The 24,101-nt window shown below is 49.9% G+C and overlaps 1 protein-coding gene across 1 annotated transcript in view; it reads right to left on the bottom strand.

Moving 5' to 3' along the window:
* The window catches only part of LOC112241737 (microtubule cross-linking factor 1), a 204,394-nt gene that overhangs the window by 19,897 nt on the left and 160,396 nt on the right, over positions 1 to 24,101 (bottom strand). The window contains exons 7-9 of the mRNA XM_042329610.1: positions 5,891 to 6,124; positions 1,272 to 1,438; positions 556 to 706 (exon numbers count right to left, since the gene is read on the bottom strand). Of these exons, the coding sequence (XP_042185544.1) occupies positions 556 to 706; positions 1,272 to 1,438; positions 5,891 to 6,124 (552 nt within the window). The remainder of the gene's footprint in view (positions 1 to 555; positions 707 to 1,271; positions 1,439 to 5,890; positions 6,125 to 24,101) is intronic.

Raw genomic sequence — 24,101 nt, 5'->3', positions numbered from 1 at the left:
TGCCTTGTCTATTGCGGTTTTGGTTAGTGATTATTGTCTTATTTCACTGTAGAGCGCCCATCCCTGCCCAATATGCCTTAGATTTCGCCTCCAGGTAGAACTATATGAAATCGAAAAGAGTTCGACCTGGAACCAAAAAGGGTTTTACCTGGAACCAAAAAGGGTTTTACCTGGAACCAAAAAGGGTTATTCAAAAGGTTCTCCTATGGGGACAGACAAAATAACCATTTTAGATTCTATTCCGGAACCAAAAAGGGTTACCTGGAACCAAAAAGGGTTCTCCTATGGGGTCAGCCAAATAAACCTTATGGAACCCTTTTTCTAAGGGGGTGGGTGGGTGGGGTCTGTCTGTCTGTCTGTCTGTCTGTCTGTCTGTCTGTCTCTGTCTGTCTGTCTGTCTGTCTGTCTGTCTGTCTGTCTGTCTGTCTGTCTGTCTGTCTGCCTCTGTGTGTGTGTGTGTGTGTGTGTGTGTGTGTGTGTGTGTGTGTGTGTGTGTGTGTGTGTGTGTGTGTGTGTGTTTGTGTGTGTGTTTGTGTGTGTGTGTGTGTGTGTTACCTGAGCGACGTGACACTTCATCTCTGCCCATTTGACCTCCCAGGAAGCTTTGTCATTAGCGTAGATCTGCTGCAGCTGGCACCTCCTGTTCTCCTCCTCCCTCAACTCTAACCTGAACTCCTCTAACAGGGAGCGCACTGCCTGGAGCACCCTACGGTTCTCACCCACCTGGAGAGGAGGAGCGGGGGAGGAAGAACCAAACTGGAACAATCATTTATTTAAGATATGACGGAGATCTTCTGATAATGTCATCTGTTTCTACACACAAGCCATAATGTTCACGTTGATCTACACACATCACACCAGAAAAGATCATACTATATTCTGGCTTGATGGATAATATGTACGTTAGTACAAGGGTTCTGTTGAGGTCTGTTCTATAACATGTTCTGTTGTGGTCTGTTGTGGTCTGTTGTGGTCTGTTGTGGTCTGTTGTATAACATGTTCTGTTGTGGTCTGTTGTGGTCTGTTGTGGTCTGTTGTATAACATGTTCTGTTGTGGTCTGTTGTGGTCTGTTGTGGTCTGTTGTATAACATGTTCTGTTGTGGTCTGTTGTATAACATGTTCTGTTGTGGTCTGTTGTATAACATGTTCGAGGGATCATTGAACTCCACTGTACTTGAACAGACTTTGCACTCATCCAAAGTGCCTTTTAATCCAGAGTTTAATCCAGGGATTGGAGTGTATCAACAGCTAGAAATCCATTGTACCCTACCTGTGTCTGGTGCTGCAGGCGTTCAGTGGAGGGGAGTTGGGTTGTTGGGCCAGGCTCGGGCTGTCTCTCTGGGGTAGCTGGGTACACGACCTGTCCCTGTCCTCTCTCTCCGTCTCTCCCTCTCCATGCTCCAAGATCAGCTCTGGAATACCCTCCAACTTCTCATACTGCGACAAACAAGACATGGAATAACAAGGTTATTATAGCCGACAATAACAAGGTTATTATAGCCGACATAGCCGACAATAACAAGGTTATTATAGCAATAACGACAATAACAATAACAATGTTATTATAGACAACAATAACAAGGTTATTATAGCCGACAATAACAAGGTTATTATAGCCAATAACAGGGACAATAACAAGGTTATTATAGTTGACAATAACAAGGTTATTATAGGCGACAATAACAAGGTTATTATAGCCGACAATAACAAGGTTATTATAGCCGACAATAACAGGGTTATTATAGCCGACAATAACAGGGTTATTATAGGCGTTATTATACAATAACAAGGTTATTATAGCCAACAATAACAAGGTTATTATAGCCAACAATAACAAGGTTATTATAGCCGACAATAACAAGGCTATTATAACAATAACAGGGTTATTATAGCCGACAATAGCCGGCAATAACAAGGTTATTATAGACAATAACACGGTTATTATAGCCAACAATAACAAGGTTATTATAACAATAACAAGGTTATTATAGCCGACAATAACAAGGTTATTATAACGAGGTTATTATAGCCGACAATAACAAGGTTATTATAGCCGACAATAACACGGTTATTATAGGTTATTATATCCGGCAATAACAAGGTTATTATATCCGGTTATTATATCCGGCAATAACAAGGTTATTATTAGGTTATATCCGAGGTTATTATAGCCGCAATAACAAGGTTATTATATCCGTTATTATAGCAATAACAAGGTTATTATAGCCGACAATAGCAAGGTTATTATATCCGACAATAACAAGGTTATTATATCCGACAATAACAAGGTTATTATAACCGACATCAAAGCAAGGAAAGGAGCAGTACACCAAGAAACTAACTATCCAACCAACAACCTGAAAGTCAGTCAATCAATCACTCAGTTGACCAATCAAACAAGCCAATCCTATGTGATTTTGAGGTAGATGTCAACCCTCCTCCTGGAAAACTATTGGGAATGCAGGCTTTTTCTCCAGCCTTGCTGTTATTCACGGATTGGTCTAACCAAATGTACTCTGCTCAAGCCTACTTCCCTAAGTGACTGACTTTTGGTTTGATTGGATGGTTTAGAGCCTGTGTGGAGTGCCTCCGGAGAAATTGTTCCCAACCACTGTCAGAAATGTTTTCATGGTTACGGCACCTCCTCCCAGTTGCCCACAGCACTGAGGCGGAAACACTGTGATCACCGATAAATCCACGATAATTGAGAATTCCGCATTTTTCTACAGCTGACCATGCTTTCCACCTGGCTACGCCTACCCTGGCCAACAGCCCTGCACCTGCCACAGCAACTCACCCAAGCCTCCCCCATTTCTCCTTCACCCAAATCCAGACAGCTGATGTTCTGAAAGATCTGCAAAATCTGGACCCCTACAAATCAGCCGGGCTAGACAATCTGGACCCGTTCTTTCTAAAATGATTAGCCGAAATTGTTGCAACCCCTATTACTAGCCTGTTCAACCTCTCTTTTGTATCGTCTGAGATCCCCAAAGACTGGAAAGCTGCCGCGGTCATCCCCTCTTCAAAGGGGTGACACTCTAGACGCAAACTGCTCCAGACCTATATCTATCCTACCCTGCCTTTGTAAGGTCTTCAAAAGCCAAGTTAACCTCTTGGAACACTAGGGGCAGTATTTCATTTTTGGATGAAAAAACATTCCCGTTTTAAACAAGATATTTTGTCATGAAAAGATGCTCGACTATGCATATAATTGACAGCTTTGGAAAGAAAACACTCTGACGTTTCCAAAACTGCAAAGATATTATCTGTGAGTGCCACAGAACTGATGCTACAGGCGAAACCAAGATGAAACTTCAAACAGGAAATGAGCAACATTTTTGAGGCGCTGTGAATGCGCCCTGAACGAGCCTACACTTTCTGCCGTTTCCCCAAGGTGTCTGCAGCATTGTGACGTGTTTGTAGTCATATCATTGGAAGATTGGCCATAAGAGACTACATTTACCAGGTGTCCGCCCGGTGTCCTTTGTCGAAATTGGTGCGTAATCTCCAGCTGCAAGCATTCTTCCATGTGATTCAGAGGAGAGAGCAGACTTCCACGAACGATATATCATCGAAGAGATATGTGAAAAACACCTTGAGGATTGATTCTAAACAACGTTTACCATGTTTCAGTCGATATTATGGAGTTAATTTGGAAAAAAGTTCTGCATTTTGATGACTGAATTTTCGTTTTTTTTTTGGTAGCCAAACGTGACGAACAAAACGGAGCGATTTCTCCTACACAAAGAATCTTTCAGGAAAAACTGAACATTTGCTATCTAACTGAGAGTCTCCTCATTGAAAACATCTGAAGTTCTTCAAAGGTAAATTATTTTATTTGAATGCTTTTCTTGTTTTTGTGAAAATGTTGCCCGCTGAATGCTACGCTAAATGCTACGCTAGCTATAAATAATCTTACACAAATGCTTGTTTTGCTATGGTTGAAAAGCATATTTTGAAAATCTGAGATGACAATGTTGTTAACAAAAGGCTAAGCTTGAGAGCTAGCATATTTAGTTCATTTCATTTGCGATTTTCATGAATAGTTAACGTTGCGTTATGGTAATGAGCTTGAGGCTGTATTCACGATCCCGGATCCGGGATGGCTAGAATCAAGAGGTTTTAACAAACAGATTACCGACCATTTTGAATCACACCTTCTACGTTATGTACTCTGGTTTCCAAGCTGGTCATGGGTGCATCTCAGCCATGCTCAAGGTCATAAACGATATCCTAACCTTCATCGATAAGAGACAATACTGTGCAGCTGTATTCATAGACCTGGCCAAGGCTTTCGACTCTGTCAATCAACACATTCTTATCGGCAGAATATACAGCCTTGGTTTCTCAAATGACTGCCTCGCCAGGTTCACCAACTACTTCTCAGACAGAGTTCAGTGTGTCAAATCGGAGGGCCTGTTGTCCGGACCTCTGGCAGTCTCTATAGGGGTGCCACAGGGTTCAATTCTCGGGCCGACTCTTTTCTCTGTATACATCAATGATGTCGCTCTTGCTGCTGGTGATTCTCTGATCCACCTCTACGCAGACGACACAATTCTGTATACTTCTTTGGACACTGTGTTAACTAACCTCCAGACGAGCTTCAATGCCATACAACACTCCTTCCGTGGCCTCCAACTGCTCTTAAATGCAAGTAAAACTAAATGTATGCTATTCAACCGATCTCTACCAGCACCTGCCCGACCGTCCAGCATCACCACTCTGGACGGTTCTGACTTAGAATATGTGGACATCTACAAATACTTAGGTGTCTGGTTAGACTGTAAACTCTCCTTCCAGACTCACATTAAACATCTCCAATCCAAAATTAAATCTAGAATCGGATTCCTATTTCGCATCAAAGCATCCTTCACTCATACTGCCAAACATACCCTCGTAAAACTGACTATCCTACCGATCCTTGACTTCGGCGATGTCATTTACAAAATAGCCTCCAACACTCTACTCAGCAAATTGGATGCAGTCTATCACAGTGCCATCCGTTTTGTCACCAAAGCCCCATATACTACCCACCACTGCGACCTGTATGCTCTCGTTGGCTGGCCCTCGCTACAGATTCGTCACCAAATCCACTAGCTCCAGGTCATCTATAAGTCTTTGCTAGGTAAAGCCCTGCATTATCTCAGCTCACTGGTCACCATAGCAGCACACACTCGTAGCACTCGCTCCAGCAGGTATATTTCACTGGTCACCCCCAAAGCCAATTCCACCTTCGGCCACCTTTCCTTACAGTTCTCTGCTGCCCATGACTGGAACGAACTGCAAAAATCACTGAAGCTGGAGATTCATATCTCCCTCACTAACTTTAAGCACCAGCTGTCAGAGCAGCTCACAGATTACTGCACATGTACATAGCCCACCTGTAGCCCATCTATCTACAGTACCTCATCCCCATACTGTTATTAAATTATTTTTTTGCTCCTTTGCACCCCAGTGTCTCTACTTTCACATTCATCTTCTGCACATCTATCACTCTAGTCTCTATCACTACAGTGTTTAATTGCTAAATTGTAATTATTTCGCTATGATGGCCTACTTATTGCCTTACCTCCCTCATCTTACCTCATTTGCACACATTTTATATAGACTTTTTTCTACTGTCTTATTGACTGTATGTTTGTTTATTCCATGTGTAACTCTGTGTTGTTATGTGTCAAACTGCTTTGCTTTGCTTTTCTCAACTGGTCTACCTGGTTAAATAAAGGTGAAAAAAAATAATAATTTAAAAATAGGATTGGGGATACAAATACCTCTAGCCAATCATCTCACCTCTGAGTGTGCTGTCTCCTCCCCTGCCTCTGTCCTCTTCCCCAGCCTCCAGACTAAACTACCTGGGGTTCAGCCTCTACCTCTAGCCAGTCATCTCACCTCTGAGTGTGCTGTCTCCTCCCCTGCCTCTGTCCTCTTCCCCAGCCTCCAGTGCATAAGGATCCAGCGTAGCTTCATATAGAAGATGATGGTGTTGTGTCTGAACAACCGGACCTCCTGCTGCAGTAGGGTTCTTTCCTGGACCCAGGGAGCCTCGTGGGCCTGCAGGCCCGTCAGATCCAGACCCCCCCTGGGCCTCACACCCTGCACCTCCAGACGCCTCCGTTCCTCAACCTGGTGGGGGGAGAGGTAGGGATGGGGAAGGTGGGAGGGATGGAGGGAGGAGGAGGTAGGGAGTGATAGGTGGGGAAATATAGAGGGGAACAGGGAGGAGGAGGGGGATGGGGGAGATAGAGAGAGGAACAGGGAGGAGGAGGGGTGATAGAGAGAGGAACAGGGAGGAGGAGGGGTGATAGAGAGAGGAACAGGAAGGAGGAGGATGAGGAGGAGGAGGAGTGATAGAAAGGGGAACAGGGAGGAGGAGGGGTGATAGAGAGGGGAACAGGGTGGAGGAGGAGGAGGGGTGATAGAGAGGGGAACAGGGAGGAGGAGGGGTGATAGAGAGGGGAACAGGGAGGAGGAGGAGGGGTGATAGAGAGGGGAACAGGGAGGAGGAGGAGGAGGGGTGATAGAGAGGGGAACAGGGGGAGGAGGGGGGGTGATAGAGACAGGAACAGAGAGGAGGAGGAGGGGGTGATAGAGAGGGGAACAGGGAGGAGGAGGAGGAGGGGTGATAGAGAGGGGAACAGGGAGGAGGAGGGGGTGATAGAGACAGGAACAGAGAGGAGGAGGAGGGGTGATAGAGAGAGGAACAGGGAGGAGGAGGGGTGATAGAGAGAGGAACAGGGAGGAGGAGGGGTGATAGAGAGAGGAACAGGGTGGAGGAGGAGGAGGGGTGATAGAGAGAGGAACAGAGAGAGGAGGAGGAGGGGTGATAGAGAGAGGAACAGGGAGGAGGAGGGGTGATAGAGAGAGGAACAGGGAGGAGGAGGGGTGATAGAGAGAGAGAGGAACAGGGTGGAGGAGGAGGAGGGGTGATAGAGACAGGAACAGAGAGGAGGAGGAGGGGTGATAGAGAGAGGAACAGGGAGGAGGAGGGGTGATAGAGAGAGGAACAGGGAGGAGGAGGGGTGATAGAGAGAGGAACAGGGTGGAGGAGGAGGAGGGGTGATAGAGACAGGAACAGAGAGGAGGAGGAGGGGTGATAGAGAGGGGAACAGGGAGGAGGAGGGGTGATAGAGAGAGGAACAGGGAGGAGGGGGGTGATAGAGAGAGGAACAGGAAGGAGGAGGATGAGGAGGAGGGGTGATAGAGACAGGAACAGAGAGGAGGAGGGGTGATAGAGAGAGGAACAGGGTGGAGGAGGAGGAGGGGTGATAGAGACAGGAACAGAGAGGAGGAGGGGGTAATAGAGAGAGGAACAGATAGGAGGAGGGGTGATAGAGAGAGGAACAGGGTGGAGGAGGAGGAGGGGTGATAGAGACAGGAACAGAGAGGAGGAGGGGGTAATAGAGAGAGGAACAGATAGGAGGAGGGGTGATAGAGAGAGGAACAGGGTGGAGGAGGAGGAGGGGTGATAGAGACAGGAACAGAGAGGAGGAGGGGGTAATAGAGAGGAACAGATAGGAGGAGGGGTGATAGAGAGAGGAACAGGGTGGAGGAGGAGGAGGGGTGATAGAGACAGGAACAGAGAGGAGGAGGAGGGGTGATAGAGAGGGGAACAGGGAGGAGGAGGAGGGGTGATAGAGACAGGAACAGAGAGGAGGAGGGGTGATAGAGAGGGGAACAGGGAGGAGGAGGGGTGATAGAGAGAGGAACAGGGTGGAGGAGGAGGGGTGATAGAGAGGGGAACAGGGAGGAGGAGGAGGGGTGATAGAGAGAGGAACAGGGAGGAGGAGGGGTGATAGAGAGGGGAACAGGGAGGAGGAGGAGGAGGGGTGATAGAGAGAGGAACAGGGAGGAGGAGGGGTGATAGAGAGAGGAACAGGGAGGAGGAGGGGTGATAGAGAGGGGAACAGGGAGGAGGAGGGGTGATAGAGAGGGGAACATGGAGGAGGAGGGGTGATAGAGACAGGAACAGGGAGGAGGAGGAGGGGTGATAGAGAGGGGAACAGGGAGGAGGAGGGGGGTGATAGAGAGGGGAACAGGGAGGAGGAGGGGTGATAGAGACAGGAACAGGGAGGAGGAGGAGGGGTGATAGAGAGGGGAACAGGGAGGAGGAGGGGTGATAGAGAGTGGAACAGGGAGGAGGAGCGGTGATAGAGAGGGGAACAGGGAGGAGGAGGGGTGATAGAGACAGGAACAGGGAGGAGGAGGAGGGGTGATAGAGAGAGGAACAGGGAGGAGGGGTGATAGAGAGGGGAACAGGGAGGAGGAGGAGGGGTGATAGAGAGAGGAACAGGGAGGAGGAGGAGGGGTGATAGAGAGAGGAACAGGGAGGAGGGGTGATAGAGAGAGGAACAGGGAGGAGGGGTGATAGAGAGGGGAACAGGGAGGAGGGGTGATAGAGAGGGGAACAGGGAGGAGGGGTGATAGAGAGGGGAACAGGGAGGAGGGGTGATAGAGAGGGGAACAGGGAGGAGGAGGAGGGGTGATAGAGAGGGGAACAGGGAGGAGGATGGGTGATAGAGACAGGAACAGGGAGGAGGAGGGGTGATAGAGACAGGAACAGGGAGGAGGAGGGGTGATAGAGAGGGGAACAGAGAGGAGAGTACAGGTGAAATATACTGATGTATGGCATATATTTTATTGTTATTACTAAGTTGGTGGGTAGTTAGGTGGAGAGGGAACCAGGAAAAACCCTGAGTCATTAACCAGAGAGAAAACTCCTGGATCTATAGATAGGACAACTATCTAAAGAACATGACCCTTTGTAACCAGTACTTTACCTGTTACTATGAGCCAAGTTGTACCAGTACTTTACCTGTTACTATGAGCCAAGTTGTACCAGTACTTTACCTGTTACTATGAGTCAAGTTGTACCAGTACTTTACCTGTTACTATGAGTCAGGTTGTACCAGTACTTTACCTGTTACTATGAGTCAAGTTGTACCAGTACTTTACCTGTTACTATGAGTCAAGTTGTACCAGTACATTACCTGTTACTATGAGTCAAGTTGTACCAGTACATTACCTGTTACTATGAGTCAAGTTGTACCAGTACATTACCTGTTACTATGAAGGCCTCTCTGTCCCCCTGTCCGATCGTGATCCAGTCGCAACTGCATCTCTTCCCCAGCTGTGTCGCGTAGCTGTACCCCTCAACACAGTTACCTTCAGAGCTGTACCCCTCAACACAGTTACCCTCAGAGCTGTACCCCTCAACACAGTTACCTTCAGAGCTGTACCCCTCAACACCGTACCCCTCAGAGCTGTACCCCTCAACACAGTTACCCTCAGAGCTGTACCCCTCAACACAGTTACCCTCAGAGCTGTACCTCTCAACACAGTTGCCCTCAGAGCTGTACCCCTCAGAGCTGTACCCCTCAGAGCTGTACCCCTCAGAGCTGTACCCCTCGAACACAGTTACCCTCAGAGCTGTACCCCTCGAATACAGTTACCCTCAGAGCTGTACCCCTCAACACAGTTACCCTCAGAACTGTACCCCTCAGAGCTGTACCCCCAACACAGTTACCGTCAACACAGTTACCCTCAGAGCTGTACCCCTCAACACAGTTACCCTCAGAGCTGTACCTCTCAACACAGTTGCCCTCAGAGCTGTACCCCTCAGAGCTGTACCCCTCAGAGCTGTACCCCTCGAACACAGTTACCCTCAGAGCTGTACCCCTCGAATACAGTTACCCTCAGAGCTGTACCCCCCTCAACACAGTTACCCTCAGAGCTGTACCCCTCAGAGCTGTACCCCCAACACAGTTACCGTCAACACAGTTACCCTCAGAGTTGTACCCCTCAACACAGTAACCCTCAGAGTTGTACCCCTCAACACAGTTACCCTCAGAGCTGTACCCCTCAATACAGTTACCCTCAGAGCTGTACCCCTCAGAGCTGTACCCCCAACACAGTTACCGTCAACACAGTTACCCTCAGAGCTGTACCCCTCAACACAGTTACCCTCAGAGCTGTACCCCTCAATACAGTTACCCTCAGAGCTGTACCCCTCAGAGCTGTACCTCTCAACACAGTTACCCTCAGAGCTGTACCCCTCAACACAGTTACCCTCAGAGCTGTACCCCTCAACACAGTTACCCTCAGAGCTGTACCCCTCAACACAGTTACCCTCAGAGCTGTACCCCTCAACACAGTTACCCTCAGAGCTGTACCCCTCAGAGCTGTACCACTCAACACAGTTACCCTCAGAGCTGTTCCCCTCAACACAGTTACCCTCAGAGCTGTACCCCTCAACACAGTTACCCTCAGAGCTGTACCCCTCAACACAGTTACCCTCAGAGCTGTACCCCTCAGAGCTGTACCCCCCAACACAGTTACCCTCAACACAGTTACCCTCAGAGCTGTACCCCTCAACACAGTTACCCTCAGAGCTGTACCCCTCAACACAGTTACCCTCAGAGCTGTACCCCTCAACACAGTTACCCTCAGATCTGTACCCCTCAACAAAGTAAGCCTCAGAACAGGCAAAACACACCTCCATAATAGCCTGGGCACCAACATTTGGCAATGACACAGCGTACAAGGAGTGAAATGTCAGCTAAACAGACTGGTACCCAAGCTAACTACACAATGGGCAAATACTTACTTGAAATCTGTGGGCATAACTCCAGATTTACCATTGACGTCAATGCTAAACAAAAATAGATGCATGAACCTCAAGTTCGACCCTATGTGTAAATGTTGGGCCTTTCGTCATGCCTGACGTCTTCTGGCAACTTTTCCCAAATTCCCAGGATTTCCAGAAATCCCGGTTAGAAGAATGCCCGGAATCAGAAGGGAATAAGCAGGAAATTCGGACCAGGATTTCTGGAAAACCAGGACATTTTGGAAAGTTAGTGGGATTTGTCTGTAACCCCACACACTGTACAGTACAGTACTCCATCAGTTATCATTAAACCCTCAGTATTATCTAGGTACATACAGACAGTACAGTACAGTACTCCATCAGTTATCATTAAACCCTCAGTATTATCTAGGTACATACAGACAGTACAGTACAGTACTCCATCAGTTATCATTAAACCCTCAGTATTATCTAGGTACATACAGACAGTACAGTACAGTACTCCATCAGTTATCATTAAACCCTCAGTATTATCTAGGTACATACAGACAGTACAGTACAGTACTCCATCAGTTATCATTAAACCCTCAGTATTATCTAGGTACATACAGACAGTACAGTACAGTACTCCATCAGTTATCATTAAACCCTCAGTAGTATCTAGGTACATACAGACAGTACAGTACAGTACTCCATCAGTTATCATTAAACCCTCAGTATTATCTAGGTACATACAGACAGTACAGTACAGTACTCCATCAGTTATCATTAAACCCTCAGTATTATCTAGGTACATACAGACAGTACAGTACAGTACTCCATCAGTTATCATTAAACCCTCAGTAGTATATAGGTACATACAGACAGTACAGTACAGTACTCCATCAGTTATCATTAAACCCTCAGTAGTATATAGGTACATACAGGATTACCAATTCATTTATATTTCTACAAGCTGATGGATGTGGGCGGAGCAGATATGAGAGCTATATTATATTACAGAGGGACTGTGTTCTGTGTTCTAATGGGACTGTGTTCTGTGTTCTAATGGGATTGTGTTCTAATGGGACTGTGTTCTGTGTTCTAATGGGACTGTGTTCTAATGGGACTGTGTTCTGTGTTCTAACGGGACTGTGTTCTAATGGGATTGTGTTCTAATGGGACTGTGTTCTGTGTTCTAATGGGACTGTGTTCTAATGGGACTGTGTTCTAATGGGACTGTGTTCTGTGTTCTAATGGGACTGTGTTCTGTGTTCTAATGGGATTGTGTTCTGTGTTCTAATGGGACTGTGTTCTGTGTTCTAATGGGACTGTGTTCTGTGTTCTAATGGGACTGTGTTCTTTTTTTAAATGTATCTGTTATTTTACCAGGTAAGTTGTTCTCATTTACAGCAACGACCTGGGGAATAGTTACAGGGGAGAGGAGGAATGATTAGACAACGAGCTGGGGAATAGTTACAGGGGAGAGGAGGAATGATTCGACAACGGCCTGGGGAATAGTTACAGGGGAGAGGAGGAATGATTAGACAACGAGCTGGGGAATAGTTACAGGGGAGAGGAGGAATGATTAGACAACGACCTGGGGAATAGTTACAGGGGAGAGGAGGAATGATTAGACAACGAGCTGGGGAATAGTTACAGGGGAGAGGAGGAATGATTAGACAACGACCTGGGGAATAGTTACAGGGGAGAGGAGGAATGATTAGACAACGAGCTGGGGAATAGTTACAGGGGAGAGGAGGAATGATTCGACAACGGCCTGGGGAATAGTTACAGGGGAGAGGAGGAATGATTAGACAACGACCTGGGAATAGTTACAGGGGAGAGGAGGAATGATTAGACAACGACCTGGGGAATAGTTACAGGGAGAGGAGGAATGATTAGACAACGACCTGGGGAATAGTTACAGGGGAGAGGAGGAATGATTAGACAACGACCTGGGGAATAGTTACAGGGGAGAGGAGGAATGATTAGACAACGACCTGGGGAATAGTTACAGGGGAGAGGAGGAATGATTAGACAACGACCTGGGGAATAGTTACAGGGGAGAGGAGGAATGATTAGACAACGGCCTGGGGAATAGTTACAGGGGAGAGGAGGAATGATTAGACAACGGCCTGGGGAATAGTTACAGGGGAGAGGAGGAATGATTCGACAACGGCCTGGGGAATAGTTACAGGGGAGAGGAGGAATGATTAGACAACGAGCTGGGGAATAGTTACAGGGGAGAGGAGGAATGATTAGACAACGGCCTGGGGAATAGTTACAGGGGAGAGGAGGAATGATTCGACAACGGCCTGGGGAATAGTTACAGGGGAGAGGAGGAATGATTAGACAACGACCTGGGGAATAGTTACAGGGGAGAGGAGGAATGATTAGACAACGGCCTGGGGAATAGTTACAGGGGAGAGGAGGAATGATTAGACAACGGCCTGGGGAATAGTTACAGGGGAGAGGAGGAATGATTAGACAACGAGCTGGGGAATAGTTACAGGGGAGAGGAGGAATGATTCGACAACGGCCTGGGGAATAGTTACAGGGGAGAGGAGGAATGATTAGACAACGACCTGGGGAATAGTTACAGGGGAGAGGAGGAATGATTAGACAACGACCTGGGGAATAGTTACAGGGGAGAGGAGGAATGATTAGACAACGACCTGGGGAATAGTTACAGGGGAGAGGAGGAATGATTAGACAACGGCCTGGGGAATAGTTACAGGGGAGAGGAGGAATGATTAGACAACGGCCTGGGGAATAGTTACAGGGGAGAGGAGGAATGATTAGACAACGACCTGGGGAATAGTTACAGGGGAGAGGAGGGGGATGAATGAGCCAATTGTAAACTGGGGATTATTAGGTGACCGTGATGGTTTGAGGGCCAGATTGGGAATTTAGCCAGGACACCGGGGTTAACACCCCTACTCTTATGATAAGTAACATGGGATCTTTAATGACCTCAGAGAGTCAGGACACCTGTTTAACGTCCCATCCGAAAGACGGCACCCTACACAGGGCAGTGTCCCCAATCACTGCCCTGGGGCTTTGGGATATGTTTTAGACCAGAGGAAAGAATGCCTCCTACGGGCCTCCAGCAGCATCTGGTCTCCCATCCAGGAACTGACCAGGACCAACCCTGCTTAGCTTCAGAAGCAAGCCAGCAGTGATATGCAGGGTGGTATGCTGCTGGCATGGGAGTGTGTTCTAATGGGACTGTGTTCTGTGTTCTAATGGGACTGTGTTCTAATGGGACTGTGTTCTAATGGGACTGTGTTCTGTGTTCTAATGGGACTGTGTTCTGTGTTCTAATGGGACTGTGTTCTAATGGGAGTGTGTTCTAATGGGACTGTGTTCTAATGGGACTGTGTTCTAATGGGACTGTGTTATGTGTTCTAATGGGACTGTGTGCTGTGTTCTAATGGGACTGTGTTCTAATGGGACTGTGTTCTGTGTTCTAATGGGACTGTGTTCTGTGTTCTAATGGGACTGTGTTATGTGTTCTAATGGGACTGTGTTCTGTGTTCTAATGGGACTGTGTTCTAATGGGACTGTGTTCTGTGTTCTAATGGGACTGTGTTCTAATGGGAGTGTGTTCTAATGGGACTGTGTTCTAATGGGACTGTGTTCTAATGGGACTGTGTTCTAATGGGACTGTGTTCTAATGGGACTGTGTTCTGTGTTCTAATGGGACTGTGTTCTGTGTTCTAATGGGACTGTGTTCTAATGGAGTGTGTTCTAATGGGACTGTGTTCTAATGGGACTGTGTTCTGTGTTCTAATGGGACTGTGTTCTAATGGGACTGTGTTATGTGTTCTAATGGGAATGTGTGCTGTGTTCTAATGGGACTGTGTTCTAATGGGACTGTGTTCTGTGTTCTAATGGGACTGTGTTCTAATGGGACTGTGTTCTAATGGGACTGTGTTCTGTGTTCTAATGGGACTGTGTTCTGTGTTCTTATGGGACCGTGTTCTAATGGGACTGTGTTCTAATGGGACTGTGTTCTGTGTTCTTATGGGACCGTGTTCTAATGGGACTGTGTTCTGTGTTCTAATGGGACTGTGTACTGTGTTCTAATGGGACTGTGTTCTGTGTTCTTATGGGACCGTGTTCTAATGGGACTGTGTTCTGTGTTCTAATGGGACTGTGTTCTGTGTTCTAATGGGACTGTGTTCTAATGGGAGTGTGTTCTAATGGGACTGTGTTCTAATGTGACTGTGTTCTAATGGGACTGTGTTCTAATGGGACTGTGTTCTGTGTTCTAATGGGACTGTGTTCTGTGTTCTAATGGGACTGTGTTATGTGTTCTAATGGGACTGTGTTCTGTGTTCTAATGGGACTGTGTTCTAATGGGACTGTGTTCTGTGTTCTAATGGGACTGTGTTCTAATGGGACTGTGTTCTGTGTTCTAATGGGACTGTGTTCTAATGGGAGTGTGTTCTAATGGGACTGTGTTCTAATGGGACTGTGTTCTAATGGGACTGTGTTCTAATGGGACTGTGTTCTGTGTTCTAATGGGACTGTGTTCTGTGTTCTAATGGGACTGTGTTCTAATGGAGTGTGTTCTAATGGGACTGTGTTCTAATGGGACTGTGTTCTGTGTTCTAATGGGACTGTGTTCTAATGGGACTGTGTTATGTGTTCTAATGGGAATGTGTGCTGTGTTCTAATGGGACTGTGTTCTAATGGGACTGTGTTCTGTGTTCTAATGGGACTGTGTTCTAATGGGACTGTGTTCTAATGGGACTGTGTTCTGTGTTCTAATGGGACTGTGTTCTGTGTTCTTATGGGACCGTGTTCTAATGGGACTGTGTTCTAATGGGACTGTGTTCTGTGTTCTTATGGGACCGTGTTCTAATGGGACTGTGTTCTGTGTTCTAATGGGACTGTGTCCTGTGTTCTAATGGGACTGTGTTCTGTGTTCTTATGGGACCGTGTTCTAATGGGACTGTGTTCTGTGTTCTAATGGGACTGTGTTATGTGTTCTAATGGGACTGTGTTATGTGTTCTAATGGGACTGTGTTCTAATGGGACTGTGTTCTGTGTTCTAATGGGACTGTGTTCTGTGTTCTAATGGGACTGTGTTCTGTGTTCTAATGGGACTGTGTTCTGTGTTCTAATGGGACTGTGTTCTGTGTTCTTATGGGACTGTGTTCTAATGGGACTGTGTTCTAATGGGACTGTGTTCTAATGGGACTGTGTTCTAATGGGACTGTGTTATGTGTTCTAATGGGACTGTGTTCTGTGTTCTAATGGGACTGTGTTATGTGTTCTAATGGGACTGTGTTCTAATGGGACTGTGTTCTAATGGGACTGTGTTCTGTGTTCTAATGGGACTGTGTTCTAATGGGACTGTGTTCTAATGGGACTGTGTTCTAATGGGACTGTGTTCTGTGTTCTAATGGGACTGTGTTCTGTGTTCTAATGGGACTGTGTTCTGTGTTCTAATGGGACTGTGTTCTAATGGGACTGTGTTCTGTGTTCTTATGGGACCGTGTTCTAATGGGACTGTGTTCTGTGTTCTAATGGGACTGTGTCCTGTGTTCTAATGGGACTGTGTTCTGTGTTCTTATGGGACCGTGTTCTAATGGGACTGTGTTCTGTGTTCTAATGGGACTGTGTTATGTGTTCTAATGGGACTGTGTTCTGTGTTCTAATGGGACAGTGTTCTGTGTTCTAATGGGACTGTGTTCTGTGTTCTAATGGGACTGTGTTCTGTGTTCTTATGGGACTGTGTTCTAATGGGACTGTGTTCTGTGTTCTAATGGGACTGTGTTCTGTGTTCTAATGGGACTATGTTCTGTGTTCTTATGGGACTGTGTTATGTGTTCTAATGGGACTGTGTTCTGTGTTCTAATGGGACTGTGTTCTGTGTTCTAATGGGACGGTGTTCTGTGTTCTAATGGGACTGTGTTTTAATGGGACTGTGCTCTAATGGGTCTGTGTTCTAATGGGACTGTGTTCTAATGGGACTGTGTTCTAACGGGACTGTGTTCTGTGTTCTAATGGGACTGTGTTCTGTGTTCTAATGGGACTGTGTTCTAATGGGACTGTGTGCTGTGTTCTAATGGGACTGTGTTCTAATGGGACTATGTTCTGTGTTCTAATGGGACTATGTTCTGTGTTCTAATGGGACTATGTTCTGTGTTCTAATGGGACTATGTTCTGTGTTCTAATGGGACTGTGTGCTGTGTTCTAATGGGACTGTGTACTGTGTTCTAATGGGACTGTGTTTTAATGGGACTGTGTTCTGTGTTCTAATGGGACTGTGTTCTAATGGGACTGTGTTCTGTGTTCTAATGGGACTATGTTCTGTGTTCTAATGGGACTGTGTTCTAACGGGACTGTGTTCTGATGGGACTGTGTTCTAATGGGACTGTGTTCTGTGTTCTAATGGGACTATGTTCTGTGTTCTAATGGGACTGTGTTATGTGTTCTTATTGGACTGTGTTCTGTTTTCTAATGGGACTGTGTTCTAATGGGACTGTCTTCTGTGTTCTAATGGGACTGTGTTCTAATGGGACTGTGTTCTGTGTTCTAATGGGACTGTGTTCTGTGTTCTAATGGGACTGTGTTCTAATGGGACTGTCTTCTGTGTTCTAATGGGACTGTGTTCTAATGGGACTGTGTTCTGTGTTCTAATGGGACTGTGTTCTGTGTTCTAATGGGACAGTGTTCTAATGGGACTGTGTTCTAATGGGACTGTGTTCTAATGGGACAGTGTTCTAATGGGACTGTGTGCTGTGTTCTAATGGGACTGTGTTCTGTATTCTAATGGGACTGTGTTCTAACGGGACTGTGTTCTGTGTTCTAATGGGACTGTGTTCTAATGGGACTGTGTTCTGTGTTCTGTTGGGACTGTGTTCTAATGGGACAGTGTTCTGTGTTCTAATGGGACTGTGTTCTAATGGGACTGTGTTCTAATGGGACTGTGTTCTGTGTTCTAATGGGACTGTGTTCTGTGTTCTAATGGGACTGTGTTCTAATGGGACTGTGTTCTGTGTTCTAATGGGACTGTGTTCTGTGTTCTAATGGGACTGTGTTCTAATGGGACTGTGTTCTAATGGGACTGTGTTTTAATGGGACTGTGTTCTGTCCTCATTAGTAGAACTGTCCCAGAATCTCCCCCCTCTCTCTCTCTCCCTCCATTCCTTTCTCCTCCCTCTATCTATTTCTCCTTCCTCTTTCTCTCTCTCTATCTATTTCTCCTCCCTCTCTCTCTCTTCCTCTCTCTCTCCCTCCATTCCTTTCTCCTCTCTTTCTATCTATTTCTCCTTCTCTCTCTCTCTTACTCTCTCTCTCTCCCTCCATTCCTTTCTCCTCCCCCTCTCTCTCCCTGTCTGTCAGCCCAATGTCAAATGTAAATCACACAGAGCAGTAATCCTGCTGTACCAGAGCTGCTTTTACACCCGTCCTCTCATTCATTCACTCTCTCCGCTTCACAGATCACGTTAGAGGGGAAACTGAAATCCCATATTAGAGAAACCACATCCCTGGTCAGAGTGTTTGTGTCAATGCTATAATTACGTGACACTATGCAGACTTAGAGACCATGTACTTTTTGTGACGTAAGGACAATACGGCTTGTTGTGTCATAACATCGTAGAACTTCCTGTATGTCTGCCAACAGTCGAACTGCGACCACGTTCAGGATTTTGACGTTAAGTAACGCCTTTTTTTTTAACATGTAAAATATCATATACCTTCATTACAAACTGGTCTGAGATCTGTTAACAGGAATACAAAATGTTAAATTAGGAGCCTAGTTTAGCCAAGGAGAAAGCACTGAGCTACAGTACGTCGGGAGAAAGTCAGGATCCATGATTGGCTGAGATAACGGAGAGGCTACTTCCTGGAGGCCCATGCTGACCCCTTTGCTCGTACATGTCAAATCCTTAAAGAGATGGGCAGGGATAAGGCTTATGAGAACCTAAATGGGTCTGAACACAGAAGAACTCTCTAGAAAGTGGGACGTTCATGAAAGGGAATGTAATCTTCAACTTGTCTCCAAAGTGGGATAACCCATCTATTATACAGAAGAGGACTGGCCCACCCCTCAGAGCCTGGTTCCTCTCTACCTGGCACAGCCAGAAGAGGACTGGCCCACCCCTCATAGCCTGGTTCCTTTCTACCTGGCACAGCCAGAAGAGGACTGGCCCACCCCTCAGAGCCTGGTTCCTCTCTACCTGGCACAGCCAGAAGAGGACTGGCCACCCCTCAGAGCCTGGTTCCTCTCTACCTGGCACAGCCAGAAGAGGACTGGCCCACCCTCAGAGCCTGGTTCCTCTCTACCTGGCACAGACAGAAGAGGACTGGCCCACCCCTCATAGCCTGGTTCCTCTCTACCTGGCACAGCCAGAAGAGGACTGGCCCACCCCTCATAGCCTGGTTCCTCTCTACCTGGCACAGCCAGAAGAGGACTGGCCCACCCCTCAGAGCCTGGTTCCTCTCTACCTGGCACAGCCAGAAGAGGACTGGCCCACCCCTCATAGCCTGGTTCCTCTCTACCTGGCACAGCCAGAAGAGGACTGGCCACCCCTCAGAGCCTGGTTCCTCTCTACCTGGCACAGCCAGAAGAGGACTGGCCACCCCTCAGAGCCTGGTTCCTCTCTACCTGGCACAGCCAGAAGAGGACTGTCCACCCCTCATAGCCTGGTTCCTCTCTACCTGGCACAGCCAGAAGAGGACTGGCCACCCCTCAGAGCCTGGTTCCTCTCTACCCGGTACAGCCAGAAGAGGACTGGCCCACCCCTCAGAGCCTGGTTCCTCTCTACCCGGCACAGCCAGAAGAGGACTGGCCCACCCCTCAGAGCCTGGTTCCTCTCTACCTGGCACAGCCAGAAGAGGACTGGCCCACCCCTCAGAGCCTGGTTCTTCTCTACCTGGCACAGCCAGAAGAGGACTGGCCCATCCCTCAGAGCCTGGTTCCTCTCTCTGCCTGGCACAGCCAGAAGAGGACTGGCCCACCCCTCATAGCCTGGTTCCTCTCTACCTGGCACAGCCAGAAGAGGACTGGCCCACCCCTCATAGCCTGGTTCCTCTCTACCTGGCACAGCCAGAAGAGGACTGGCCCACCCCTCAGAGCCTGGTTCTTCTCTACCTGGCACAGTCAGAAGAGGACTGGCCCACCCTCAGAGCCTGGTTCTTCTCTACCTGGCACAGTCAGAAGAGGACTGGCCCACCCCTCATAGCCTGGTTCCTCTCTACCTGGCACAGCCAGAAGAGGACTGGCCCACCCCTCATAGCCTGGTTCCTCTCTACCTGGCACAGTCAGAAGAGGACTGGCCCACCCTCAGTGCCTGGTTCCTCTCTACCTGGCACAGTCAGAAGAGGACTGGCCCACCCCTCAGAGCCTGGTTCTTCTCTACCTGGCACAGCCAGAAGAGGACTGGCCCACCCCTCATAGCCTGGTTCCTCTCTACCTGGCACAGCCAGAAGAGGACTGGCCCACCCCTCAGAGCCTGGTTCCTCTCTACCTGGCACAGCCAGAAGAGGACTGGCCCACCACTCATAGCCTGGTTCCTCTCTACCTGGCACAGCCAGAAGAGGACTGGCCCACCCCTCAGAGCCTGGTTCCTCTCTACCTGGCACAGTCAGAAGAGGACTGGCCCACCCTCAGAGCCTGGTTCCTCTCTACCTGGCACAGCCAGAAGAGGACTGGCCCACCCCTCAGAGCCTGGTTCCTCTCTACCTGGCACAGCCAGAAGAGGACTGGCCACCCCTCAGAGCCTGGTTCCTCTCTACCTGGCACAGCCAGAAGAGGACTGGCCCACCCCTCAGAGCCTGGTTCCTCTCTACCTGGCACAGCCAGAAGAGGACTGGCCCACCCCTCAGAGCCTGGTTCCTCTCTACCTGGCACAGCCAGAAGAGGACTGGCCCACCCCTCAGAGCCTGGTTCCTCTCTACCTGGCACAGCCAGAAGAGGACTGGCCACCCCTCAGAGCCTGGTTCCTCTCTACCTGGCACAGCCAGAGGAGGACTGGCCACCCCTCAGAGCCTGGTTCCTCTCTACCTGGCACAGCCAGAAGAGGACTGGCCCACCCCTCAGAGCCTGGTTCCTCTCTACCTGGCACAGCCAGAAGAGGACTGGCCCACCCTCAGAGCCTGGTTCCTCTCTACCTGGCACAGTCAGAAGAGGACTGGCCCACCCCTCAGAGCCTGGTTCCTCTCTACCTGGCACAGCCAGAAGAGGACTGGCCACCCCTCAGAGCCTGGTTCCTCTCTACCTGGCACAGCCAGAAGAGGACTGTCCACCCCTCATAGCCTGGTTCCTCTCTACCTGGCACAGCCAGAAGAGGACTGGCCACCCTCAGAGCCTGGTTCCTCTCTACCTGGCACAGCCAGAAGAGGACTGGCCCACCCCTCAGAGCCTGGTTCCTCTCTACCTGGCACAGCCAGAAGAGGACTGTCCACCCCTCATAGCCTGGTTCCTCTCTACCTGGCACAGCCAGAAGAGGACTGGCCACCCTCAGAGCCTGGTTCCTCTCTACCCGGTACAGCCAGAAGAGGACTGGCCCACCCCTCAGAGCCTGGTTCCTCTCTACCCGGCACAGCCAGAAGAGGACTGGCCCACCCCTCAGAGCCTGGTTCCTCTCTACCTGGCACAGCCAGAAGAGGACTGGCCCACCCTCAGAGCCTGGTTCTTCTCTACCTGGCACAGCCAGAAGAGGACTGGCCCATCCCTCAGAGCCTGGTTCCTCTCTGCCTGGCACAGCCAGAAGAGGACTGGCCCACCCCTCATAGCCTGGTTCCTCTCTACCTGGCACAGCCAGAAGAGGACTGGCCCACCCCTCATAGCCTGGTTCCTCTCTACCTGGCACAGCCAGAAGAGGACTGGCCCACCCTCAGAGCCTGGTTCTTCTCTACCTGGCACAGTCAGAAGAGGACTGGCCCACCCCTCAGAGCCTGGTTCTTCTCTACCTGGCACAGTCAGAAGAGGACTGGCCCACCCCTCATAGCCTGGTTCCTCTCTACCTGGCACAGCCAGAAGAGGACTGGCCCACCCCTCATAGCCTGGTTCCTCTCTACCTGGCACAGTCAGAAGAGGACTGGCCCACCCTCAGTGCCTGGTTCCTCTCTACCTGGCACAGTCAGAAGAGGACTGGCCCACCCCTCAGAGCCTGGTTCTTCTCTACCTGGCACAGCCAGAAGAGGACTGGCCCACCCCTCATAGCCTGGTTCCTCTCTACCTGGCACAGCCAGAAGAGGACTGGCCCACCCCTCAGAGCCTGGTTCCTCTCTACCTGGCACAGCCAGAAGAGGACTGGCCCACCACTCATAGCCTGGTTCCTCTCTACCTGGCACAGCCAGAAGAGGACTGGCCCACCCCTCAGAGCCTGGTTCCTCTCTACCTGGCACAGTCAGAAGAGGACTGGCCCACCCCTCAGAGCCTGGTTCCTCTCTACCTGGCACAGCCAGAAGAGGACTGGCCCACCCCTCAGAGCCTGGTTCCTCTCTACCTGGCACAGCCAGAAGAGGACTGGCCACCCCTCAGAGCCTGGTTCCTCTCTACCTGGCACAGCCAGAAGAGGACTGGCCCACCCCTCAGAGCCTGGTTCCTCTCTACCTGGCACAGCCAGAAGAGGACTGGCCCACCCCTCAGAGCCTGGTTCCTCTCTACCTGGCACAGCCAGAAGAGGACTGGCCCACCCCTCAGAGCCTGGTTCCTCTCTACCTGGCATAGCCAGAAGAGGACTGGCCACCCCTCAGAGCCTGGTTCCTCTCTACCCGGCACAGCCAGAGGAGGACTGGCCACCCCTCAGAGCCTGGTTCCTCTCTACCTGGCACAGCCAGAAGAGGACTGGCCCACCCCTCAGAGCCTGGTTCCTCTCTACCTGGCACAGCCAGAAGAGGACTGGCCCACCCTCAGAGCCTGGTTCCTCTCTACCTGGCACAGTCAGAAGAGGACTGGCCCACCCCTCAGAGCCTGGTTCCTCTCTACCTGGCACAGCCAGAAGAGGACTGGCCACCCTCAGAGCCTGGTTCCTCTCTACCTGGCACAGCCAGAAGAGGACTGGCCCACCCCTCATAGCCTGGTTCCTCTCTACCTGGCACAGTCAGAAGAGGACTGGCCCACCCTCAGAGCCTGGTTCCTCTCTACCTGGCACAGTCAGAAGAGGACTGGCCCACCCCTCAGAGCCTGGTTCTTCTCTACCTGGCACAGCCAGAAGAGGACTGGCTCACCCCTCATAGCCTGGTTCCTCTCTACCTGGCACAGCCAGAAGAGGACTGGCCCACCCCTCAGAGCCTGGTTCCTCTCTACCTGGCACAGCCAGAAGAGGACTGGCCCACCCCTCATAGCCTGGTTCCTCTCTACCTGGCAGAGCCAGAAGAGGACTGGCCCACCCCTCAGAGCCTGGTTCCTCTCTACCTGGCACAGTCAGAAGAGGACTGGCCCACCCCTCAGAGCCTGGTTCCTCTCTACCTGGCACAGCCAGAAGAGGACTGGCCCACCCCTCAGAGCCTGGTTCCTCTCTACCTGGCACAGCCAGAAGAGGACTGGCCACCCCTCAGAGCATGGTTCCTCTCTACCTGGCACAGCCAGAAGAGGACTGGCCCACCCTCAGAGCCTGGTTCCTCTCTACCTGGCACAGCCAGAAGAGGACTGGCCCACCCCTCAGAGCCTGGTTCCTCTCTACCTGGCACAGCCAGAAGAGGACTGGCCCACCCCTCAGAGCCTGGTTCCTCTCTACCTGGCACAGCCAGAAGAGGACTGGCCCACCCTCAGAGCCTGGTTCCTCTCTACCTGGCACAGCCAGAAGAGGACTGGCCCACCCCTCAGAGCCTGGTTCCTCTCTACCTGGCACAGCCAGAAGAGGACTGGCCCACCCCTCAGAGCCTGGTTCCTCTCTACCTGGCACAGCCAGAAGAGGACTGGCCCACCCCTCAGAGCCTGGTTCCTCTCTACCTGGCACAGCCAGAAGAGGACTGGCCACCCCTCAGAGCCTGGTTCCTCTCTACCTGGCACAGCCAGAAGAGGACTGGCCCACCCCTCATAGCCTGGTTCCTCTCTACCTGGCACAGCCAGAAGAGGACTGGCCACCCCTCAGAGCCTGGTTCTTCTCTACCTGGCACAGCCAGAAGAGGACTGGCCCACCCCTCATAGCCTGGTTCCTCTCTACCTGGCACAGCCAGAAGAGGACTGGCCACCCTCAGAGCCTGGTTCCTCTCTACCTGGCACAGCCAGAAGAGGACTGGCCCACCCCTCATAGCCTGGTTCCTCTCTACCTGGCACAGCCAGAAGAGGACTGGCCACCCCTCAGAGCCTGGTTCCTCTCTACCTGGCACAGCCAGAAGAGGACTGGCCACCCCTCAGAGCCTGGTTCCTCTCTACCTGGCACAGCCAGAAGAGGACTGGCCACCCCTCATAGCCTGGTTCCTCTCTACCTGGCACAGCCAGAAGAGGACTGGCCACCCCTCATAGCCTGGTTCCTCTCTACCCAGCACAGCCAGAAGAGGACTGGCCACCCCTCAGAGCGTGGTTCCTCTCTACCTGGCACAGCCAGAAGAGGACTGGCCACCCCT

This window comes from Oncorhynchus tshawytscha, linkage group LG10 (assembly GCF_018296145.1).
Source record: "Oncorhynchus tshawytscha isolate Ot180627B linkage group LG10, Otsh_v2.0, whole genome shotgun sequence".
Lineage (NCBI taxonomy): Eukaryota > Metazoa > Chordata > Actinopteri > Salmoniformes > Salmonidae > Oncorhynchus > Oncorhynchus tshawytscha.
This window is presented reverse-complemented; position numbering and strand designations above follow the sequence as displayed.